At 46.2% G+C, this 12,690-nt stretch overlaps 1 protein-coding gene across 2 annotated transcripts; it reads left to right on the forward strand.

Annotated features, from left to right (window-relative positions):
* The first annotated feature begins 909 nt into the window (after positions 1–909).
* On the forward strand, positions 910–12,265 carry rai1 (retinoic acid induced 1). 2 transcript variants are annotated; one of them, XM_017306187.1, is made up of 4 exons: positions 910–7,443; positions 7,558–7,651; positions 8,552–8,601; positions 12,186–12,265. In XM_017306187.1, exons 1-4 carry the CDS (start codon positions 988–990, stop codon positions 12,192–12,194), a joined length of 6,609 nt encoding a protein of 2,202 aa, XP_017161676.1. In that variant the 5' UTR covers positions 910–987; the 3' UTR covers positions 12,195–12,265. The 2 variants fall into 2 exon arrangements, with proteins under 2 accessions (XP_017161676.1, XP_017161675.1); XM_017306186.1 differs by lacking the exon at positions 12,186–12,265 and having other exon boundaries at positions 8,552–11,927.
* The last annotated feature ends 425 nt before the right edge of the window (positions 12,266–12,690 follow it).

Below are 12,690 nucleotides of genomic sequence, written 5' to 3' on the forward strand. Positions count from 1 at the left end.
GAATAATGTTGTTGTGTCTGGTGAGATGTAACACGGTCCCAGAGTGGATTGAGAGTGGGGATATTGTGCTAAAACTGACTCTCTCGGACATCCACACACACATACACACCCTGACACACACACATGCACACGCACACACACACACGCGCACTCTGAAGCTCAGTGTCTCCTGGTGACTCTTTTGCTTTTATAGATCAGCAAAAGTCTCCACCTCTCCCCTGTTCATCTCTGTTCTGTATAAACACATTCACACACTTACGCACACACACGCACTCACACTCGCATGCAGGTGAAACCGTATAGTCCCAAAACGCAGTCCCATACTGGAAGAAATGCATCTTACACTATCAACACAGCCCCTCTGCTGGTGCATTTAGAGCATGCGCACACACACAGTGTGTTAGTGACCACTTCTTCTGGGAGTGAACTAGAGTTTCTATCTGACCAGAAAGGAATAAGGGACCCAGCTGAAAATTTCATAAACACCTGACCAAAAAATAACATAAAATTACTAAAGGGTTGAAAAATTAAAGAAATTAAAATTTAAAAATGACTTAATTATCAAGACATACAGTTAACACAAATGATGGCACAGAACTGTATAAGAATTGAAAATAATACCAAGGAATGCTTTAGGTTTTACATTGGTCAATCAAACCAGACCAATAAAACTGAATATGTGTGTTTGGGAATGCATGCAACACATTACCAACTTTGGATTTGAATGCCTGTGTGTCTGCATGTGTGTTTTTCTCAGAAAAAGAAATTAGTTGTTACTTTAAGTGTCTCTTGAAATGCACACTCAAGTTCTCCTTAGACGAAGAAAAATGCTTATACCCCAAGAACCTACCTTCATAATTTCTTGTCTTTTTTCTCTATTTCCTCTCCTTCTTCCCTCCATACTTTCAGAACCCCAGACCCCCCTTCCCCTTCCTCCCGTTTCACCTCACCTCCCCCTCCCTGCTCAGGCTACAGACGGAGTGAGTTATGCAGTCCTTTCGTGAGCGCAACAGTGGTTACCACAGCAACCAACCCTGCTATCAGCAGGAGCCCCATGAATTATCTCGCCTGGAGACCTACCGGCAACACCCACATCATCCCCATCCGCAGCATCCACACCCAGGCCCTGGTCCACATCCAGGCCCTGGCCCCGGGCACAACAGGTCAGGATATGAGGCTATGTCTAATGCAGCAAATGTGCCCACAGGTGGAGCAGCTGGAATCGGAGGACCCAAGGACTGTTACAGCCAACCAAACTATTCTGGGTACCCAGGAAGTACTGGAGGCAGTGGAAATGGAAATGGAAGCTCATCAGCCTCACAGGCAAAAAAATCCTTTAGAGGAAGCAAAGTTCCTCCACCAAACCCCAGTCAACACCTGCAGGGCCCTGGAGGCTATAGTAATCACATGGGCCCAGGAAATTATTCCGCCCAGTACATGAGCGAGGGCCATCTCCAGCAGAAATGGGAGGACCCTGCACAGTTAGCACAGTATGAACAGGAGATGGTGGGGCGACTGGAGGCTGGTGCTTCCCCTGCACCTGGATCCTCCCAGTACATAGACTCAAACATGTTGGGGCACTCCCAAACCCCATGCCACCAGCCTTCTACCCCAAGTTACACAAGTCCACACCATCAGCCTCATCCTCCTAACCCTGCTCCCTCACCTCTCATGTATCCCCAAAGTCACCTACACTACCCACAGCCCTCCCCCTCTCCATCCCCATATATGGAAAAATGCAGTCCCATGCCCCATTGTTATAAAGGCTACAACATACCTCCAAATTCTCAGTATAGCAGACAGCTAAGTAGTCATAGCAGTTTGAAGCAGGGGACTTACAGGTCAACCCAGAACAGCTATGGGTACCAGCAGTCAACACCCAGAGGTTATGAGCAGCAGACCTCTTTACAGGCAATGACCAACCCCCAAGAACCCCACCCTAAATACCAACACTATAACCAACCCCAACAAAATTACTGTCTGTCAGAGCTCCCTGTCAGATCTCCAGAACAGTATTATCAGACTTGCAGTCCCTCCTCGAGTCATTCCCCTGCTCGCTCTGTCGGACGCTCACCCTCATACAGCTCCACCCCTTCACCACTGATGACTAATCCAGAATCATTCCAGTATGGCCAGCCACCAATGACACCTGGGGCAGCCTCGTCGTCGTCATCCTCTTCAGCTGGTATGCAAGATCAAGCCAGCGCAAACACCATGCTAATGCCCCCGCGGTCCCACCCTTCGCCCAACATATCCCACACGGCATCCCACAGCTACACTTCGACACCACAAGCGCCCACAATGAAAGAGCGCTTCTCGGAGAAGCTGTTATCAAACCCCAGCTTGTGGAGCCTGAACGCTCTCACCTCTCAGGTGGAGAATATCTCCAATAATGTCCAGCAGCTCCTGCTTTCAGAAGCCCTGGTTGCAAACAAGAAGGGCGGCAAGCGCAGCAGTGGTGGGAGCAACAGCAGCACTGGAAGTGGGACCTCCACCAAGAAAGGTGAAGAATACAAAAGCCCTCCATATCCAGACAGTGGTGGCAATGTGGGCGGGGCCCCCATGCATGAACCTTACTCTACCCCACAGCACCAAACATTGCCTATGGAACTCCATGAGGGTGGCTACTCCAGCAGCAGTGATGAACCACTGGACAGAGGTTTCTATTACTTTGGCCAGGGTAGAAGTCCAGCCCAGGCCCACAACAACACACAACTCAGCCTGGACACAGCCTCCTCTTGCTCCATTGCTTCTCCAGATGATATGTCTACTAGGTCTGGGGACTCGGGTCTGCACAACCTTACCCCAGATCCTATAAGATGCACGGCAGGGCAAGGAGGAGATGGCATGAATACCCCAGGGAAGAGCATCGGTGATGAGAGATCTCCAACAAGCATTACAATACCAAGTCCTATGAAACAAGAAAGTGATTCCTCATCAGAAATACAACACATCAATCAGCCTGTAAAGGAGAACTTTGAAGAGTCAGCTTGGACTGAAAAACCTGCTGGAAAAGAAGAGGAAGCAATGGAAAAAACTCTTGATTTTATAAGTAATTCAGACTCAAGCAACCCTACAGAGAAGCAAGAGAAATGGACAGATGAGGAAAAATGCCCAAATTTCTACAGCAAAATAAACACGAACATGGCAGAAAAAGGCTATTGCTATGAAGACGCAATGTACCAAGAGGTCCAGAGCAAATATGACTCGGATGCAAGAGATTCAGTTGAACAATCCCCTGCTGATCTCTCTGATTCTAGTAACAAAGATCACTTTAGTCAAGAGATGAAGTCAGAGATATTCAAGTCTGAATCTCCAACTGCATCCGAGAGCTCTGTGAAAACGTTGCCGTTCATTTCAAGAGGAGACCTTGAGCAGGATCCATATTCCACAGAGAAAGACGACAGTTCGGCAAATACCTCTCCAACCCCACGAACTGAAGTCCTGGAAGAGTCTAGCTGTGACAAGAAGGAGAGCAAAACTCATGAGAATGACAAAGACATAGCAGGGGAGAGGGAAGAGGATGAGATAAATAAAGATGAGAAAGAAGAAATTGAAAAAAGTTCTTTTTCACAGCTTTTGTCTAAAGAAGTTAGGGAGGAAGCAGAGGAAGAGGAGGAGGAGAAAGAAAGTCAGTCATTAACTGAAGAGCACACAAATGACCAAGACATCCCAATGAGTCCTCCTGAAGATCTCTGCAGCAGAACAGAAATCCACAATTTAGCTCTTAACACTGACAGTGATTTTGCAGGGGGACCCGGTCTTCTTAATGCAGCAGCGGCAACGACAGCAACAGATGTTTCAACAAGGGAGTCAGCCATTGGCGACACAGCACCTCAGCCACAGTCTGCTATGCCAGTCTTCTCTGCTCTCAATGATAAGGCAGCTCCTCCGGCTCAGGCTAGAGATCATATTGATCACAACGACGCTAAGGTCCTGGAGCCAGACTCTCCTCAGCTGCCAGGGAAGTCAATACTCCCCTCTGCCCCATCCTGGGCTGACACGCCACCATCTCCTCAAAAAGGGGATGATGATATAGAACCAGGCATAAGTTGTTCCAGTGCTGTGACACCACTAGCTAAACCAGAGCCTATGGTTCCATCCGCTCAGCCAAGGACATATGGGCGTAAGCATGTTAGGGGTAGAAGGAGAATCATACATTCAGGTGTGGCATTAAGGCGACAGCTGAGTTTGAAGAAGGAGGAAGAAAAAGAGGACAAAGAAACAAATTCCTCTCAGCAAAAATCGAGCATGGCTCCAAGCAAGACTGTTTTATTCTCAGATCAAACTAACCTTGCTCATCAGGATTCTATGGTGAGCCAGACTCCTAAAATGCTGACAGAGGGTTTTCAATCCAGAATGTGCACTCGCTCTTTTAATGCGCCAGATATGCAAACAAAAGTTGAACCTAATGTGAAGAGAAAACCAGGCCCAAAACCTGGACCTAAGCCAGGGTCAAAACCCAGTGCAAAACCAGGGCCTAAGCCAGGTGCTAAGCCTGGTCTAAAGGCAGGCCCCAAACCTGGACCAAAACCTGGGAAAAAAACAGGACAAAAGCCTGCATCACATGAATCAGAAGTGCCACTGAAAATTGAAACTGTTGTAAGGCACAAACCAGGACCAAAACCAGGTTCAAAATCTGGACCAAAACCAGCCCTAAGACCAGGTCCAAAACCTGGACTCAAGCCTGCTGAGGTTTTGCCTCCTACTGAGGCTGCTCCCATCAAAGCTCCAGTTGGTCGCCCCAGGGGCTCAATTTCAAAATCAAAATTGATGGACCGGGAAGATCCAAGACAAGAAGTCCCAGAAATGCAAAGCAGGACCAGGAAAGCTCTAAAACATGCAACACTGCAATATAACCAAGATGGAAGATCTCCTACAGAGGAAAAGCGATCTCTCCCAGAAATAAAGGTACAAGAAAGGGAAAACAACAATATGGTGTTAAGATCCAGAAAACCCTCACAGGATAAGCTAACAAAAGAAAAGGAAAGGGGAGGGGAAGATATTCAAACTTCAACACCAACAGAAAATAAAATCAGCGATATCTCTCTAAAGGTTAAAGAGGTCATAGTTGTGAAAAAACTACTAACTCCAAATCCTGATGCCATGATAACAACAAATGTTTCCCTACACTCACCCGTGCCACTTGCAAAGCCAGCCCTCTCTGAAGAATCTAAAGAAAAGACATTATCAATACTGAAGCGTGCATCTAGCCCAGACATTTCCACACCATCTGTAAAAAAGAAGAGAGGTCCAAAGCCCAAACTAAGAAACTTACCATCTCAGTCAGTCCTGTTTGAAGAGATTCTACCAGCGCGCAAAGACAAAAGTGTCCGAGGCCCCAGAAGAAAGCGGGGACCACCCAGGAAAGCTTCTCAGGTCAGTGCCTCAACAAAAGATGCTCCCCCTAACAGCAGTGGATCTACCAACAGTGACGTGCCTGTGGTGCCTCCTCAGTGCCCCACCAAAACAAAAGTTCTCCCTCCACGCAAAGGCAGAGGGCAGAAATATGAGGCAATGGTACAGAAGATTACATCTCCCAGCTCAAAAAAACACTTCCCAGCTACCCAGCAAGACAGTAGTCTAAGTGAGGATTTTACATCGAAGGCTTTTTCTGAATTTGTCTTTAAGGAAAGTGAGGCTTTTATTCAAATAAATAACACAGAGACACTAGAGTTTACAAAGGAGGAAATGAAAGAACAAGAAGCAGCAATGGCAATGGAAGAAGTAACACAACAAGGTGGCAAGCATGAGCTAAGTCAAGAGGAATCGGCAAAAGATATAGTGAGACCATTAGTGGAAGATGAGGTTACAAATAAGAATTATGGAAGACAAGAAAAAGGTAAAACAGAAACCAAGATGGAGGCTGCTGACAATAAGGCTTCGTCTTCAACAGAGACGTGGTTAGAAGTTGGAACTCTAGATGAGAGGACACAACAGACTTCCAAGAGTGATGCCACAAAGTCTGTCAGAACGAAGAGAAAGAGATGGGCCATGGTGGAAAGTACAGATGCGTCCGTGGTAGCCTTGGAAGCAGACAGCCTCATTATTACAACACCAAGGCTTGCTAAACAGAGAGCCATTAAAAACAACCATGAAATGCACCTTAAACAGAGGAGGAAGAAGAGAAAGGGTGAAGCCAATTTAGAGGAAACCGAGACAGTAGATGAGCTCAACACAACAGAAACGCCAGAACCCGTGGAAAGAATAGAGGAAAAAGTCACCACCACAGAGTCCACAAAGTCCACAGAACCTCTACCAACTAGCGAGGATAAATTCACAGAAACCCCCCAAGCCATCTCTGCAGAACTTATTCAAAAACCTCGCAGAGGCCGAAAACCATCCGCAAACCCAACTAAACAAAAAAGAAGCCAAGCCTCAATGGAGCATGCTCCTGGGAAGCCAGTGAAGATCCACAAAAAACCCGGGCCAAAACCCGGAATGAAAGATGCCATTGAGGTAATTGAGGCAGTTGTAAGGGCAGCCGGATGTGAGCAGGACCAAAGAGAGGAAAGAGCAAAAGAAGAAAGAGAAAAAAGAGAACGAGAGAACCTAGAAAGTGAAGAGACTAGTATTGTGGGTCCTGTGGTGACCGTTACAGAAAAGCAGATGGAGTTCATCTCTGTGAAAAGAATCAGAAGGAGACCAATCAACAGGAATTCCAAACTGTCTTTTTGTCCTTATGTACGGATCAACAACTCTAGAGACTTTTCTTCTTGGTGTGCCATAGTCAACAAGCCTGAAGATGCTGTTGTGTTTCAGAGACGGAGAAAAAAGGGCATACTTAGAATGAGGAATCCTTTCACAGTTGCTAAAGCAGTGCCACACACTGCTGCCATGCAACTAGGACCATTGGTAAACACAGACCTATCTGACATGCGTCTTACGTGTTGCTTGTGTGGGAAACCACCAAACTACAAAGACCTGGGTGATTTGTGTGGACCATACTACACAGAAGATAGCATTCCACGGAAAATTTTGACTATCACACATACGCAACTCTTCAGGGAAGACGGCAGCAAGACCCACGGGAATGACAGCAACAGCAGTGAAGAACCGGGAACTTCCTCAAAGACTGAAGATAGAGGGAACTCAGAAAAGGAGGAAAGTACAGAAGCTTCCACTGAAGAGGCTGGAAACAGCAGGCATCATCACCGGCACTACAGGCGGCTACTGAGACCGGAAAGACCGTGTCAGGAAGGTGGTCCGAGAAGAGTTACCCTCAGAGAGAGATTCAGGAGAATGAAGCAGCTCCAGAATCTCTGCACAGCCACTTCAAAAGACCAAGAGGGCAATGAAAGCATATTCCAAAAGCTACAAATGGAGGCAGTGGCCAAGGAGCACTGGGCTCATGAAAACTGTACCATCTGGACCAAGGGGATAATTATGGTAGCTGGAAGGCTATATGGACTGAAGGAAGCTGCCAACAAGTCAGCTCAAACGGTATGTTAATAATCATAAAGAGGCTCAATATACAGTCAAGACATTCCTTCTTTGTGTGTTATTTATTTTAGAATGGTGCTTTACTGGTTTTGTTCTCTGTCTGATGAACCCCAGAGCTGTCACAAGTGCCAGATTTCAGGAGCATCTCTCAGCTGCTGTTGGAGAGGCTGCTCTTATAAGTACCACTACATCTGCGCCAAAGAGATAGGTAAGAAACTACGGTAGGAAGCAATACCAGAGAACTGGACTGAAATTTAAACAAAAGAAGCCAACGTGGAGAGATGAAAGTGAGGTCAAGCATGAGTTAAAATAAAAAAAAAAAGAGTGAAAAATTAAATGGTGAGTCAAGAGAAGTTGATGTGGGTAAACCGAGAGGGAAAATGCATAGAGTAGTAGCAATATTGAATGCGAAACGATACGTCTGAGAGCTCAGAGAAAGAGAGAAAACCCAAAAGAGAGCTTTGATTAAAGAGGATGATGAAAGTGGGAGTATGAAAAAAAGAGAAGGGAACCAGACGGGTGGGGGGGGGGTTGTTTCTATGTGTGCATTATTGACCGCAACCCCTGTGGCTCCATCCATCCACGCGGCTGTCGGGGCTCTAAATGTGGGTGTGTGAACCTCTACTGACGTGTGCAATGCTTGCTTAAATACCTAAATTGTTCATCTCAGGAGCATGTTACGAAGGTGTACGTCCCCTCAGCTCACCCATTTTGTGTGTTCCTGTTCGCTGTTGCTGTTGGAAGTGTCAGCATGTGTGTGACATGGCTTACCCTTGTGAAACTTCATGCCAGAGAGGTACAGTGTGAGGATTAGAAGGCCTGCCACGTCTGCAGAGCCAGCAGAGGGAGCGGAGTGAGGCCCTTTTTAATCCTGCTGAGTGCACCAGCCATATCTGCCTGCCCGCTCTGCAACTCATCCACTCACTTGCGCCCCATCTCTCGTTCCTCTTACTTTCTGTGCAATTCTTTCTTTTGCATTTTCATCGTTTACTGGCTTTTGCCGTCTCCGTGGGGTTCAAGGGTGTTGTGCGTCTGTTTGATTCATTTCTCTTGTTTAGCTGCGACGCAAGCTTATCTTCCTCTTTGCCTTTTCTCCTGCTGCCTGTAGGCTGCACATTCCACGAGGATGATTTTTCCATCAAATGCCCAAAACATGAGGTAAGAAAAGAAAACTGTTACTAGTAAAGTGTATGCATATTAATCATTAGTGTTTGTTGCTGATATTTTACAAGGCTTGAAGATCTTTCAGTCTTTGAAAGTCGACGCTTCGCAGCATCGTGTTGTAGATTATGTTACAGTGCTCTGCAAAAGTATTCATACATCCTAAAATTTTAGATACATTGTCACAACCGCAGTGTATTTCAATGATATTCAAAAGGTACTGCGTAATTATTTGTTGGAAGGGAAATGATAAATGGATTTCAGCATTGGTTCACAAAAAGAAAGATCTGAAAGGTTTGTTATGTATTTTTATTAACCCCCTTTCACTCTGATACCCCAAAATAATATTCGCTGCATGGAAAGAGTCCATGTATGATTCAAGTCTGAATGAATATTGTGGAAGTTTCACTTTCTTTGTTTTATTTTTAGAAGACATACGTGAACAAGCAGAGCTCATGATTTAACTTTTCTTCTCATGATTCCCTTCCTGTCCTACTTTTACTTTTCTAAAAGGAAAAGTGTATACTTGTGCACATCCAAAATGTGAATCGACTGGATATACCGCATGTCACACGCAGTGCAGTTTACGCAGCTCATCCTGCCCCTGTTATTGTCGTTCAACTACAAAGGACAGATTCATCGTTATCATCCCAGACTCACTAATTGTTAAACATTTCCAGCACCCTCAGACCTCCACAATTACAACGGCTCCCTGCTTTTCTGGTGAACATTAACAGTCTGCACCACACCTGCTTTTCCTGTGGGACAGACACCATCTGCTGGTGATGAATGGACAGTGCAGCACAGCGTGGAAGGTCAAATGCGAGTGGGGTTGGGAGAAGGGGGTGGGGGGGTTGGTAGAGAGAGGCAGAGATGCTGACATTCAGCAGAGAGCAGCAGTGCATTGAGGCAGCGGTGGCACCAGGCTCACATCCTCCCTCCCTCCCTCCCTTCTCTGCATCTGCATTTTCTCTTCCTCCCTCCCTCCTTTGCTCCCTTTTCCTTTCCTGCTCTCCTCTGTGCAGACTGGCAGGGATGAAAAGCTGGCAGCTGATCAAAACACCCCACCCACCATCGCTGCCTGTTATCCTCCCCACATGCTCTCTCCACCATTACTCTCTACTTCTTCCTCTCATTATTTCTCCTTCCTCCTTCTTTTTTCCTGTTAGCCTCATTCCGCTTCTTTGCTCCCCCGCTGCTCCGTCTCTCCCAGCGTCTCAATCCGTTCACCTTCTGATATCCTATAAGCTCCCCGATTTGTTCCCCCCCCTTCCATCCTCGCTTCTCCCTTCCTCAATCAGCCCCTTTCTCACCCGCTTCCTTTCTCATCCTCTCCCTCTCTCTCTCTCTCTCTCTCTCTCCTTCTCCTTCTCCCTGCGCCTCCCCCTTCACCTCCACTCCCACGTCTGAACGGCAGAGACGAAGTGTGAGAAACAGAGAGAAAATGAGAGCAAGTCAGAGAGAGAGAGAGAGAGATTGTTGTTAGCTGCGCTGAGGCAGAGCTGTCATCAGGCTGAGGGATCTGAGAGGCTGCACGTCTGCGCCGAGCCAATTTAAGCTGAGCGGCCCAATCAAAGGGAAGAGGAGACACGGATAAACATGCAAGCACCCCACCCATGGGCTGCCACGTCAGAGGGCTCGCTTTATCCCTGCGTTCTCACTTTAAGGCGGGATAAAATTCACCTAAACGTAACGCGTTAATAGCGCATCAGCACGGGATGATTAGCAGGTTAGCTGTAAGCTCGCGTATATCCACTTGGGTGCAAAAATAAAACTAAGGAACGGGAAGAAACGCAGACAGTTTCACACTGAGGCTGATCTGGAATAGAAAGAGCCGAATCAGGACAGTTGTATCAGAGAGCGGCAGACTGGAAGACGTCGAGATGGTGCAAGAAAGGAAAGGCTGCAAAAGAGGAGAGCCTTCCTGTGACGGCGAGGTGGAGAGACTATAGGTATAAAAAAGAAAGAAAGAAAGAAAGTCATGTGTTACTCCAGAGACCAGAAAGCAGAAAGAGACAGAGAGAGAACAGGAAGGCCATGAGGATGGGCAGGTGGCAGGCTGAAGCCACAAGGAGGAAAATAAATGGAGGACACACTGCCTTTCAAATGCAGTAATCCTTCTTGATTGCTGATTGCACGCGTTGTCACATTTCGGCCACAAACTTCAGATCACCGCAAAGTAGTGAACTGGAAGGAAATGATTGTTTCCTGTGTGTAATCTGGTGTTCTACAAAAGTCCCAGATGTTTGACAGGAGAACATTAGCAAACAAACGGCATCATGAAGAGCCAGTAGCACAGCAGACAGGTCAGAGGTAACATCATGGAGCAATTTAAAAATGTCCCAGTCTTTCAAGCGCCAGATGCAAAAACGAACCAACGATAACTAAACGGACAGGCTGGAGAAGAGGATATTTTATCAGAGAAGCAGCAGAGGCCCATGATAACTCTGGAGAAGGTTCAAACATTCACAACTAAGTAGCAAAAAAGAAATCCTTGCTCAAAGAAAACAATAGGAAGTCTATTTTTTTTTACAGTTTGCAGTAGAACTTATAGGAGACATCTCAAACATGGGATAAAAGCTCCTACACTTGGGTGAGACCAAAATTTTATGTTTTGCTTTAAAGTACACCCAAAAAGCAGTTTGTGGCAGAAAACTACTGTGCAGTAAGACATGGGAGTCACAGTAGCATGCTGTAGGGATGCTTTTCTTTAGCAGAACTAGGAAATCATGGGAATTTGGTAGGAGGGCGGATGCAACTAAATACAGAATGATCCTAGAACAGAATCTGGAAGAGACTATAAGGATTTGATTCTGGATGGAGGCCTTTCAGCAGGCTAACATGAAATACTGCCAYAGTGTTAAGATGTGTCAAATTTGAATCTAGCTGAAAATGACCAATAAATGCGTATTTAAATATAATTGATATGCACAGATACTCAGAGTGACTGGGAGTTATTTTGCAAAAAAAAAAGGAATGAGCAGAAAATCAAGTTTTTCAGATGTGCAAACCTTTTAGAGATGTAGCTCAAAAGACTTAAAGCTGCCTGGAGCCAAACATTTTTTCAGGGCATCGAATACAAACTCATGCAACCCATTTCAAATTTCTATTTGTTGCAAAACCTGAAATTTGTGATGTGTTTTTTTTTTCCCTTCATCATTATGCAGCACTTTCTTTGTATTGGCTGATAAAAACGTAGGAAAATACACAGAAACTTGTGGTTGCAGCACAACAAAAACAAGAAGAGGCTCAAGCGGTGTGAAAACTTTTGCGAGACACTGTTAAGTGCATCCCTGGCTCTTACATGGTTTTCTTTTTGCAGCCAAGCTGGTCAGCTGAATTCATCTCCTCTTTCATGCAGCAGCCTCGCTTTGATGTTTTCTGCACATTTCTGCAGAAAAAGCTTCAACTCTCACGGCTCAGAGTGGCCTGGAGGCTCTCTCCACCTGCATCACAGCTGCCTGAAGCTTTTTCTGGTTCAAACCAAAGGAAAAAAAGAAAAAAAGGGGGTGGGGGCTCATAAGACAGGATGAAGAGAGTCGCTCTGAACGTCTCTAAATTTCTCCTTTCTTCCTTAACAGGATCTGTAAGATATCCCCGCATTCCACCTTCACTTCCAAAATCATCACTCTGCCACTTATCCTGCAAGCCAAAAAATAAATAAAAATAAATAAAATAAATGACAGTAGACGAGCACGACGGCGAGAGGCTGCGTCGAGGTGTGGAGCCAAGGAGCCGCTTATTCCCTGGAGAGCCGAACAGCTGCTTGCTGAAAAACGGTCCCTTGCAGCGAGGCAGGGGGTGGGTGACGCCGTCTATCAAGGGGAGGGGGACGTGCTTTTTGTCTGGACCCCAGCGGAAACTATTTGAAATGCAGAGCGAGGAACATTCGTGTGTGTGAGTGTGTGCTTTCTGTTTTCGGATGGGCTCAAGAGAACCGAACAGAAACGTCCAGCAGGATCCCACAGCAGTGTTCTTTCTCCCTGTGCGTATGTGATTACGCATTCCACAGCCACACCCTCGCCATGTGTTTGTGTGTGAGCGCATCTTCAATTCAAGATCTCGTCTGTCTTGGTGGGGGTGATA

Source organism: Poecilia reticulata, linkage group LG8 (genome assembly GCF_000633615.1).
Source record: "Poecilia reticulata strain Guanapo linkage group LG8, Guppy_female_1.0+MT, whole genome shotgun sequence".
NCBI lineage: Eukaryota > Metazoa > Chordata > Actinopteri > Cyprinodontiformes > Poeciliidae > Poecilia > Poecilia reticulata.

Coding starts and splice junctions, on each gene's coding strand:
- rai1 (XM_017306186.1), top strand. CDS start 988: ATGCAGTCCTTTCGTGAGCGCAACAGTGGTTACCACAGCAACCAACCC. Junction 7,444..7,557: donor CCAACAAGTCAGCTCAAACG/GTATGTTAATAA, acceptor GATGAACCCCAG/AGCTGTCACAAGTGCCAGAT. Junction 7,652..8,551: donor CATCTGCGCCAAAGAGATAG/GTAAGAAACTAC, acceptor TGCTGCCTGTAG/GCTGCACATTCCACGAGGAT.